Here is a 12,251-nt window from a genome sequence, read left to right on the forward strand (position 1 = left end):
GCTGTTCTTGCTTTATTATTCATAGAATCATCACTCATCATTAAAGCATGCAGAGTAACTATAATAAAGCCTTCATTGTTATCAGGACAGTTGTTTGTGCTTAACTTTAAACAGTCCATACGCTAAAGATCACAAGGGTTCAGAAAATGTAACCAGTGGTTTTTCTTTCCCTCCTGAAGATTGTGGTGCGGCTCTTTGCTCCTCGATGGTCCGACCGCAGTGTTGAAGGATGTCTGGGCTCTGACCACCAAAGACACACCAGGGGCATTTCGAGAACATCCCTTGACATTTGGGTTGGTGACAGATTTGTGCTTGTTTAGTTACAAATAAGACTGAAGTCTAGCTAGTGGCTTCAAACACATGCAGCAAACTCAGTAAGTTATAAACAACACCAGCGGCCCGTGACTTTAGTGCATCTTACTGTTTATATTGCACCAGAGTGACCTGAGAGAGGTATGTTTAAAGACTATTAAAGAGGTTTTGTGTGGCCTCCTTTGCCCTATGACCAAATGTTCACATACACTAGTAAAAGTAGAGTGGTAAGAGTTGTCAGTAGCAGTGGCGTTTTAATTGCAAATCTACCAAATAAGCTATTAAAATCGTAAAGAACATAGTGATTTACTGAACAAAAGAAATTAATAGAACAATGTCAGGTGTGAGTGATAAAAGACCCAGCACATCTCTCAAGGTAAGTGACTATCTCGGTGAGCTAAACCTCCAGCAAAATAATACTCCCAGGCTGAAAGGTGATCCCAGTTCAACACTGATCGGTGAAATCTGAAGTAGCAGCGAATTCAATAAAGGAAACTTTTCAGTTCATGTTTACACAGGATCAATCTGACCGGACTGTTTTAAGTGGCTGTCTGTGACCCTTGTTGCCTTGTTGAGTTCACTCACCCATCATCAGACTGTTTTATATTTTCATCTTCCACTTTCATAATGAGGAACCACAAAGTAGAGTTTGATTGGCTGCACATCTGGGAGTTCTTACCACCGCAAGTTAGAAACACAAAGAACTGTAAGGCAAATAAGCATTGCTCCCCATGCTTTGTGCCATTCCTCATTTCTTTTGACAAATCCATATTCATCCGTCGAGGTGTCAGCTCTTTGGTCTGACGCTGTGGCTGAAGTCCAAACCCCAGCTGAGTTTTGACGGCATGTTGAAGTGGATATGGCTTTCATATGTTTTCTCCGGTTGCATACATTCCTTGTCCTCCTCATAAAAACTGTACAGTTTTACTCAAACCAAGGTGGATGTTTGTTTGACTATTTTTGAGATACAAACTTTGTTTTTTCGAAATTAATCTGGCTTTGTTCTCCAATGGTTTTGTGAATGAAAAAGGATTAGAGAAACTCAAAACAAATATAGGAAGACCGAGAACGATCAAGTATAGCATAACATTCATGGGCTTTAATACTCAATTCAGTTGGAGTTGAGTATATAACTTTTATTCAGGCAAACTTTTTGCATGCATACTCAGCAATTTCCCCATGTTAGACTGATGTTCCTAGACCCTCATCTGTACTGTGCTGTTTTAGGGTTGAGGACATGTCAACTCTCACATCAGAAGGTTATGCCATCAACTAATAGTCTTTGATATTCTGAAGGGAGGTGTTGTTATTGGTTAACTAATTCATCCCTACTGGATTGGAATATCAGCCTGCAGCTTAAGAAAAAATCATCGATTGCTGATGAAGCCTCAAGTCGTGTGAGCTGAAACAACCAGATACAGATGCAAGCTTAAAGGTTTTGTCTGCACTGGAAAACCCTTGCACAATTGAGATAATAACTGATATATGTTATTACGATCCCCATAGAGCAACAGGGGGTGATCATTCGTTGGCCTGTTCTACACCTGGCCACCCCCTACATGCTCCATCTGGTCTAACTTTACTGTGTGCAGAATCCTCTAAATCTTCACCACTTAATGTCCCCTTTGACAATCCCATCCAAATGTGAATGTTGGCTTATGCTTTCACTTGTGTCTTTGCTTCGATGTGACTCGTGCATCTGGCCCATCTGCAAAACCTGCTCATGATGACGTTTTTAGCCATAACCTCACAAGCTAAGGAATGATGTGTGAGAGAAAGTCTTGTATTGTTTCCCCATTTACAAGACAGAGTGACATGCACATATAATGCTGAGTTAATCCCATCACATAGATTTGTACAATGTCTGATTCTTCTGGGAACTGTGAGCCACCTGCCTCCTTTTGACTGGAACGTGTTGGCAGAAAACCCAAGAACATAATGAGTAATGAACTGGTCATTAAAATCACCATCTTGCTTTCGCTTTTACAGAGGCAGGAAATCACAGGAGCAAAAGAAATAACCTTTTTTTTGTTTTGCTTTGGGTTTGTTTTCAATAACCACACATATTAAGAGCCATGCGGTCCTCTCCTAATCTTACTGTGGGTCAGACGTGCGACTCTTTTCTTATTTTGCAGTCTGTTTCGCTGCATTGATATCAATCAGCTACTGCTTTCATCACAATCAAACCGCTCTTCAAGGTTACTCAGCGGTGCGTAAAGGCTGCCCACTGCCCACTGTTTATCTCTGCTGACGTCTCTATCAGCAGACCCCCACTCATCGCACACTATACGGGACCCATACCCTCGGAGGGGAGTTAAAAGTTCAACCCGTTTAGCACTAATGTTTTCCTAATGGCTGCTTGTTGAGTTAATAGTTAAATCACAGAGAAGATCATTGTCCTTGCCTTTTATTTGCCCTCGCGAGTAAAGCTAAACACATGTTCTCACTTCAAAGTCTATAAGATTGGCCGCGCTGATCCACAGTAACACAAGCGACTGACTTACAGCTGCGGGGTGTAAAGTCACAAAACCAAGGGTGTACGTCATAATTCTGAACAAACTGTCGGCTTATGGACACGGGAGTAATCCTTCATTTTAATGTTTTGCTGTTATACAATGCAAAGGAGTACAAAAATAGACATTTGTATAATTTTAAATTTACATGCAACAAGTATTACGACAAGTTGGTGACATCTCTCAGATATGCAACTTCACATTCAGTTAAAAGTATTTGAGAAAAGGAAAGTCATAGAGATAAAGGACATGGTTTAATTATTACACAGTGGGTAAGAGTACATCACACATAAAGTGCATTGCTATGACAGTAGGTAGTCCAGTCTATGTACAAATCAATGGCAGGAGAGTGACCATTGCGATAAATATCAATTCTCCAGGTGGATAATTGCTCTATAACCTCCTTTTAGTGTGAATTAATTTGCACCCATGTGGATATTCTCGCCCAGCTGAATTTTTTTACGATTCCAGTAAATTTCTATATATCGGCCGCTCAATTAAAATCCTTAGAGATCCAGATGTTCGTCTCTTTCTGCGTGTTGGCTAACCGGGTCCGCACAATCCAAGCCGCAAGATCAGCCCAGGAAATGCCCCAGCTCTCTTGGCATCCGAATTTCCATCACAAAACATCGTAATTGCCACTTTTACTAGAGTCTGTGTGTACGTCTTATAATCAGGCTAAAGTTAGCCTGGCACCACAGATATTTCCATGGTGCCAATTACCTCAAAACATGAAGAACGACTTGGATTTTGCCCTGCAAACAACGAGCTTCTCATTGTTGCAAATGAAAGGCAATGCCGATATCTTAACTTCATGTTCCTGGCTCAGTTGACTGCAGCTACTTTCTTTATGACCTACGATAACCTTGAAATGTTGCTTCTTAGTGACAAAGGCCAGGACGAGGACATATCAAAAATAGCTCTTTACTGGTGAAGTCCATTGACAAAAAAAAAAAACTATATACAATAACATTAGAAACATACACTCATATAATTGCACTAATATAATAACGTAATATCTTTATAATTGGTGATAGTGCTCACAGTCTTGAGAGCTGAGTGTCATGAGGATGAGTGGTCGGTTAGTTTCCGTATAAGGCCGCAGCATCACAGCCTGAATTAAGTGCTGAACAAAATATACCAGATGATCTCATTAATAAAACAGCCTAACGTATTGTGACAGCGCCCCCCAGTCCAGGGCAAAGGGGCGCAGGGAGGACACAATAAGGGTTAGACGGCCTGTTTGGATTTCTTCATTCTGAAAGAGAAAAAGAAAGTTCATTAGAAAAAAAACATATTTAGCTAGTTAAGCTTTCTGAATCCTTTTTATGTGCTTCACCAGCTGATTGTTTTTAAAAATATTTTGGTCTGATTACTTTCTTGGACATTTAGTGAAGAGTGAGGAGAGACATTCAGCAATTTGTTGAAGGCATTAAGACATGCACTTGTGTCCAAATCCCCATTGTGCAGCGCAACTGTTAAAGTTAAAGTAAAAGCCTATCTACTACTATCTACTACTATAGTACTACGATTACTACAACTGCTTTCGAGTCAGAATACTTTGCAACATCTCTTTTTGTTAATTGGTCGTCACTCGTTAACCAGTTAATTCATCATTAGTCATAGTCATATTGAGTTTCCATTAGGAGTTATTGGAACACAAAAGACAAAATGTGTAATCCTCTGAGGCGGGTTGTTCGACGCCTGGTGAACGAGCACAGCCCTCCTCCTTTTGTTACCCTGTGTGTAATAGAAAACACATTAGGTCTGATCCATTGTTAATGCCCTCCATCTACTTTACTACATGGGCCGTTTTGTTATGCATTAGACCTTCACACCTACAGGACTCCATGGCCGTCCCAGGGCCAGACGACTGACTGCAAGCACCAACAGACAACAGTCCGATGGGTATTCGGAGTGGACGTGCCTGGGCACCGAATAACGTTGATCAATGTGTATATTTTGTGGAAAAATACAGGAAATCATCTTCATCAAAATCAAATCAGAATCATCGTGAAACTAGTTACAACCCACAGGACATCTATTTACAACTCGAAATGACTCCGAGGAACTTCAAGATGGAAACTTGAGTCCTTCTATAAACTTTACAGTGCCAAGTATTTTTAAACAGTGCTTCTGCTTGCGTGAAAGACAGTAAATGTTAACAGCGACTTCTGGGAATGTTCATAAAAGGCATGACCAAATTTCAAATGACATGGAAACCAGTGATGCCACAGGGTCACGTACTGTGTGAGCATGTTCCTGCTGTAAACTTTAGTCAAGCGTGTGTGTGTGTTGAAATGCTAAATTTTGAATGCGAATAAGGTGGAAGTCATTATGCAGCACGCCAGACAGAGCTGATGTTTAACATTATATAATAGCAAGGGCAATGCAAGCTTTCGGATCCAAGGAGCAAGTTGTAAACAAAAACTCCTTTTTTTTTTTTTTTTTAAATAACCATCAAGAGCGGCATCCAATGCATCCATGTTCATTTCTTCTGTATCGGCCCAATTTTAGTATATGTGTCACTGAACTCCAAACCTGGACCAAACCAGGACTTCTCACATCACCTTTTAGTAGGTAGTAGGAAGCCTTTAAACCATAGGCTGCAGATTGATGCACTATATGTACACTATACAACTTACTTGTTGATAGCATTCTTCAGGTACTGCTGCAGCCACCGAATCTCCGGGTTCACACACACCTCTTTGTTTGTCTTCAACTTTGCACTGATAACAAAAAAATGAAAAGAAAATAGTTAAGCTTTTGGCAGTTATGCTACAGCAGAAGATGAAAGACTTATTTATGCAAAAAAGAAAAGAAAAAAAAGGCTATCAGCTATTTTAACACTTTCTTATCACACAAACCGACTTGACACAACACTGCGATTTTAACACGTGGAGATATCTTCACAGCTGTCTGTTTGTTTTTAGGGCTACTCGCATCTCCCTCCCCAAAATGTGCCTTGTATAACATTCAGGCCTCGCATGCCTTTCTTTAATTGTGATGCCAAATTGACGTTCTGTAACCAAGAAACATGTGTCAAAAGGTATCGCTATAAATGCAAACCTGTGGCTATTTACAGGCGAGGTCACGGCCAGATCGTGTGTCTATCAGTGGGAGATGATAGCAGCTCTTGCAACCACATTTTCAATGACAAAATCATGCTACAAGTCAGTCTGAAATTCCTCTTTATGTAACGCTTGCCTTGCGTCATTTAACCAAACGCAAACCTCGCCCTATAAAGTTACCGTGCACGAGCTGCACCACTGAATTAAATCTGAATAAAACACAAGGAAACACGAAACCAACGCTATCACAAAGGCCACAACTATTGCCCCGCTCTATAAAAACACAGAAAAAGCATTCTCAGTCCACCTCTCATTCATCGCGCTCCAAATGTGCACTTTCCGGATGTAGCCCAAGGTTTTTTTTTGCTTTTTTTAAGAGACAAAAGTTCTCATTTTCTTCGGAAGCATGCTAGTGTCAGTGTAAGTGGCAGAGGGGCGTGCTGGCAAAAAATTGCTTTTCTCCATCCTGTCACCGCATGGAGATTGATGGTGAGAAATATCCAGGAAGGAGGAAACCTGACAAACTGAGCGTACATGTGTGCCACACAGCGGCTGAGAGAAGAAAGTTGCACTCACATCACTTGGAAGGGGCAGTTTGGCGTCTGGATGAACCTCAGCTCCCGGATGTAGGATCTGGGGAGGTTGTTGACCGTGGAGCGGCAGTAGCATCTCTCCACCAGGCTGATGGGCTTTCCTGTGAAGACAAGGGTAAACAGATTAAGACTTAAGTCCTAATGGGAATAGCAGCATGGAATTTAAAGATAACAGCTAAAATCAACTTGGACCTGTGATATAAAACAACACGTAATTCTGAATCATCCACAACTACAAGAACTAATTTCATCCAGTTAAATTGTTAGGAGCCAATATGAAAAATACTCAAAACTACATCATCCTCTGCAAAGTTAAGATGGAGCTTTTTATCGACATTCAAACATGGGGATAAAAGTTAGTCTGATCTGACGTTTGTGTGATCCACAAGCAACACAATGAAGTGATGTAAATAATAAACTGCATAGGAAATTCATTTTACGCACTGAAGAGGAAGTTAAAAAATGTGTAACGTGAACTTGTCCGAATATCCACTCGACATTCAAACAGATAGAGGAAAAATACGCCTCTAGTTAAATCCCTATGTTAATTCTTTTTTCACTCGTGCAAGTCTATTAACATGATAAAGACTGGAGCACTTGGAGGCTCGTGATCAGATGGGTACGTGATGTCGCCATGCAGACTAGTGGCTGCATCATTTGTGCTGCGCATCATTAAAAGGAAAACGCAGAACAAACACGCACCGAGGAGCGATGTGCCAGACAAGCGCGCAGCCCAACACGCGCCTTTACGCACAGAGAAAAAAGGATGCGTATACACTGCATTTGGTAAACAGCACGCTATTGCCCCTAAATATATATACTGTCAAGTGTAAGACAAATGACATATAATTACTGTTTTAAAGGATCAAGCAACACGCACAGTATAAACTAAATAGCAACAATGTTAACAGCAAAGTAAGGAGGCTTTTTGTTTCCGATTTCACAGATACAGTTTGTAAATTGTTGTTTTGTTTTTTCTTAGTTCGGTCTGTACGAATAATCTGACTTTTCTGTAATTGTTGAACAATAATGTAGCTAAATATGTTGAATAGTTTGGTCCTTACCTTCTAATTCTGGTGCGTGTGTAAAAAACACAAGCGCAGCCACGACTGCGAACAGCTTTACATCCATCCTGTTTGATGTGCTCTCAGTAAAGTCCAGAGGAACTCTGACAGACGGCGCGCTGCTGGAGTGTTAAATTACGCACAACCAACTGTCAAACGCAGGAGTGTTAGGACATCACTTCCGGCCTGTCTAAAAATAAAAGCGCTAGGTACAATTAGAGGTGGTTCAACGTGGACATTTCTGATTGCCAAGTGTCATTTGAAATATAGGCTGAGCAGTAAGCGAGTAATTTGTTGTATAATTTTATATTATTGCTGCATCCCTATATATTGGGAATCTGAGTTTACGTTCATAACGTTAGCTCTTATTTTGTAGAAAGCTAGTTTCCGTCTTTACACGTGGAAACTATTTCCCAATTGCCAGCATTGCGCGCTCTCAATTAAGATGCGTCGAACTCTAACGACCCCCACAAAAACCAGCCCCTGAGCTTCGTGATCCGGATCTTGTTTCTGATCCAAAGACTTTAAAACGGACTTTTTTCTGAAATTTTATTAATCACCTAAAAAGGAAACAACAGCTGTAAAAGGCCTGTAAGCCACTCATTCAGCCACCTACTGTGTAAAATATAATGAGTCCTATTTTTACTACATCTGAAACAGGACATAGCTACTCTACAGAAGGGGAATAAAGAAATAATTTGTTAACAATATGCAACATAATAATAATAATAATAATACATTTGGAGACATTTTATTACTATATTTTTTATTTAATAAAAATGTGTTTTTATTAAATAAAAAAAGTGGCTTTAGAAACCTAAGAATTTAGAACAACATCATGGCACCTCAACCAGCATGTTTGGATAGAAGGCCAGTTTTCTCAGCTCAGGGATCACCTCCACAGGGAAGTTTCCTCTGTGTTGGCGTACACATGTACGTATGTGTAGGCGCGTGCATGCCCTCGCTGTGGGCGCAGGACGCTGTTATTAGTGTCCTTAACGGGATGCAGATGTGCATTTGGCTTTCATCCTAAACCTGAGTTTGTGTCCAGGCACTGCCTCTGTTGTATGTTGTGAGTTTCTTCTTCTGGGAACATTTGACGACCTAAACTTAGACACAATGGGAACTTGAACATTTCCATGTAGCCTTCATTATGCTTTTGATTTTGATTTCAAGTTTTTAGAGACTTAAAGACTCTCATCTCAAAACCTTGAGAGAGAAAGCCAGCTGCTGACAGCTCATTTAAACGTTACAATAAATTGCAGTTTAAGTGAAATTATGAGGCTTTGTTTGGTGAATTGAGCCAGAATATGATGTGTTTATTATTCTTATTAGATGAAAGGGAAAGCTGGTTTATTAGGTGTGTTGTTGTTGGTATATTGTGTGCAGTGTTTTCTACTGTGGTCATCAGCGCGGTGTTTGAGATGTTGCTATGTAAACTGGGCAGGCGGCTGAAGACGAGTGCAGGGCAGGCCGTTGACAGCTGAAAGAACATATTGACTTCTCTCACAGACCTCAACGAGCGGCTGACTCCAACTGTGTGAGAAAAAATAGCCTTTTTTTAAGCTATCACAAGGCCCTGTGGCAGTGGCTCTCAAACTCGGCTTTACTTTCTTTATTCGTTCACTGAAGGAATTAAACAGCAACTTTTTTAAAGCACATCTTTTATTGGACTTTATTGGTCTCTCCTGATCTCACACTATTTCATCCTGTTTTAATAGAGCCAAAAATATCTAGAGCAATATAAAACCTGAAATAAATAACTTATTTAATGACTATTACATTATGGACAGCCATGAGGATATACTACAGCTTGAAAACCCCTGAGTAAAGAGCTTTCTTTGTGTGGGATGAGTTCTGTCAAAGAGGACAGGTCCTACTTGCAAAAACACAACTGGAAGTAATCTGTTCTAAAAAGACAAACAAATAAGCCGGTCAAAGCTGCTGTTAATGGCAAAGGCCTGTGACTTCTCACGGGACAATTTTGCAACTTTCATCTGTCGAGGTGAGTGGACTGAAGAAGAAGGGTTACATAAGCAAAACTTGGCAATGGAGTTTAATGTTTTATTGTTTCTTTCCTTCAAATGTTACCAAATTTGTGGGCTCATGTTCCCCGAAATAAAACACCCAGTACACTTTACAAAGACACATTCCTTTGCTGTGATTTACTCAGCCTATGTTGAATCAGAAAAAAGCTGCTATTGTTCAGGTGATTTAGGCGCATGTTAAGCCTCAAATGTATGATTCCCGTTACATTTTTGTACCACCTGTGCAGCGCTGCTTGTGTGACCGGAGCAGGCTCGCGTATAGCAGTCTTCTGTATCCCATGTGGTCCGCCTGTTTCGGGAGGTCTCTCTCCAGGGGTCCATCTCCTGTTCTCTGTACCCACCGTTTCTTACAGTACCCTCAAAGAGCATCATCACACTTTCTTCTGACCGTGACTGTAAATCTAATACCAGGTTTCTCTGAAGATTCACAGGCTTAGCAGGTGTCCATGAGCCCAGAGGTTCAAAGTTTCCTGTACATGTTTTTGGATTTATAGATTGTACATGATATAATGGTTGAATATTAGTACAAGGGCGTGAAAGCGAGTGTATTTGGGGCAGTAAAAGGTTTCTATGGTAATAATGTATTCTATATTCTAATATGTGATAATTGCTACGTTTAGCAAAAGAGTGTTTTTATTTTACTTCCCCGAACAATTACTGCTTTTCTGTAATGGATTAAAGTAAATTTTGTATATGAAATTTTGATTCATTCTATTACAGACATGATATTCAACAATTGTGTAGAGTTTTATTCTCTTTGTGACTCTTTAATAAAATAAAATGAGTGGCAATGTAGCCGCTTTTTAATCATAATCTTTGAGAGCAATGATGCAGGAGTTGAGACATGGTCTTGTCACTGAGCAGTTTATTTAAACCCTTTCAGCTCACAGTGACCCTTCACAGACAGTGTGACCCAGGGGCAGTGCTATGGATGACTGAGCGTATTATGACAAACCGGCCAATTTCCACAGATCACACTTTGCGTTTTGAACTTACAGGGGACCGGCCCCAGTAGGACGTCATTGTGGATCTATGGGACCAAGGAGCTGCTGGCTGAGCCTTTGTTCACATCCTCCATACATTCACCTATTAAACCAGCATATGGAGCCTGTGAATGCCCTGTCAGCTACGTCTTTAGCAAAAGAGGCTGAATCAAAGGAGAAACAAAGCTTTTGACACAAGCTTACAATTACTCCAAGATCTTAGGACAAGCATTTCCTGTCCTATCCTTGTTCCGACCACAAAAAGTGCTTAATTATGCTGTTTCTTTAACTATGATCACAAAGACTTTCTTTTTCTTCCTGTAAATAATATTGTAACTTGAGACCGAAAACTAAAGCTTGACATTTGTAAAATATAATTCTCTCGGACGGCTCGATTATAGAAAAATCAATTATTTACAATTTAATTTGAGTGCATGTTGTGAGAGGGGCGAGGCCGAGGTGCACATTAAACACATTGCAGTTATTTTTGTCACTGTTACCTGTAATAACCATCATCCTAATTGACTTTCAGTTGATTGTGCAACCCTAATGTTTTGTTACTCAATATTTAGCAACAATATACTGCCACTATAGCGCCATATGTGATTTTCTTTCATAGAAGTTGGTGCTTTTGTTGCAGATACCTGGCACTGTGGGCTCGCGGGAACCACCAGGAACAGCGATCCTGTCCTCAGCTGTTTGTGCGATGTTAGCATTGCAGGTCTGACACACGGTAAGACACCATGACACTGCTGAATCGCCTGTTTGAAGTCCACAACTGTGATATACTGAGGTTCTGCCATTTATCAAGTTACGCTTTTTCCACAAATGCAAGGAATGCCATTGTGGGATTTTTTTTTGTCTCTCTCTCTCTCTAAGACCTAATCACATGAACATTTTTGTTGCAAAGAGATGTTCTAATTCCTGAATTTACATCTGGATTTTGTCTCTTGTCATACTCAGTCATTGATTTTCAGCTCTTCAAACATGAGAAGCTGTGAACCGCTGTCTCTTGTTTACACTATGTCATTGTGGTTGTATGTGTTAGTAAATTGCGAGTGCTCGTACCCACTGAATCCCTCCGCCGTAGTCTCATCTGCAAACAGTTTTTCTCAAGGAGTTTGTTTTGTCGTCGAAACCCAAAACCACCGCACAAGTTCAGTACAGTTCATCCGCGGACCACATGCGCGTCCGCCGTCCACTGGCATTGATGTACCTTCTCCAAGCCTGGTTCGGCTGCCGCGCGCATTACTCAAAGCTTCCTGTTGCAGCTTAGTTCTAGTTTTTCCCCTTAAACCCGATCCATTTGTGTGATAAACCCTCTTTTTCGAGACACATGGAGACAGTTAATTTTGCATTATTCACCCCTTGGTTTAGCGTCAAAAAGCACAAGTGGTATTGCCTGTCTGTCGTCAAGCTGGTATGTGGCCGTGTAATGTGCCTCCGACGCACAAACAGGTGAGTGCGAGCCAAAAACAGCTGAAAATCTCTCACATAAATCACACTGTTATAGGCCCTCATAGCTTTGTTTAACAAGACCAATAAAAATCCTTTGTGTTTCTGGATATACATTTTAATTAGTGTGTATATATAGCTGAGACAGTGCCTTGTTGTCCATTTGGTTTTGTATAAAAACTAATTGCAACCCAAATAAGCTATGAAATTGT

General features: G+C 40.5%; 1 protein-coding gene across 1 annotated transcript; it reads right to left on the minus strand.

Annotated features, from left to right (window-relative positions):
• Positions 1–2,965: 2,965 nt before the first annotated feature.
• On the minus strand, positions 2,966–7,668 carry cxcl12a (chemokine (C-X-C motif) ligand 12a (stromal cell-derived factor 1)). Its single transcript, XM_079560243.1, has 4 exons — positions 7,554–7,668; positions 6,473–6,590; positions 5,471–5,554; positions 2,966–4,083 (listed from the first exon to the last, which is right to left on the minus strand). Exons 1-4 carry the CDS (start codon positions 7,618–7,620, stop codon positions 4,056–4,058), a joined length of 297 nt encoding a protein of 98 aa, XP_079416369.1. The 5' UTR covers positions 7,621–7,668; the 3' UTR covers positions 2,966–4,055.
• Positions 7,669–12,251: the final 4,583 nt, after the last annotated feature.

This window comes from Gobius niger (genome assembly GCF_951799975.1).
Source record: "Gobius niger genome assembly, chromosome: 7".
Classification (NCBI taxonomy): domain Eukaryota; kingdom Metazoa; phylum Chordata; class Actinopteri; order Gobiiformes; family Gobiidae; genus Gobius; species Gobius niger.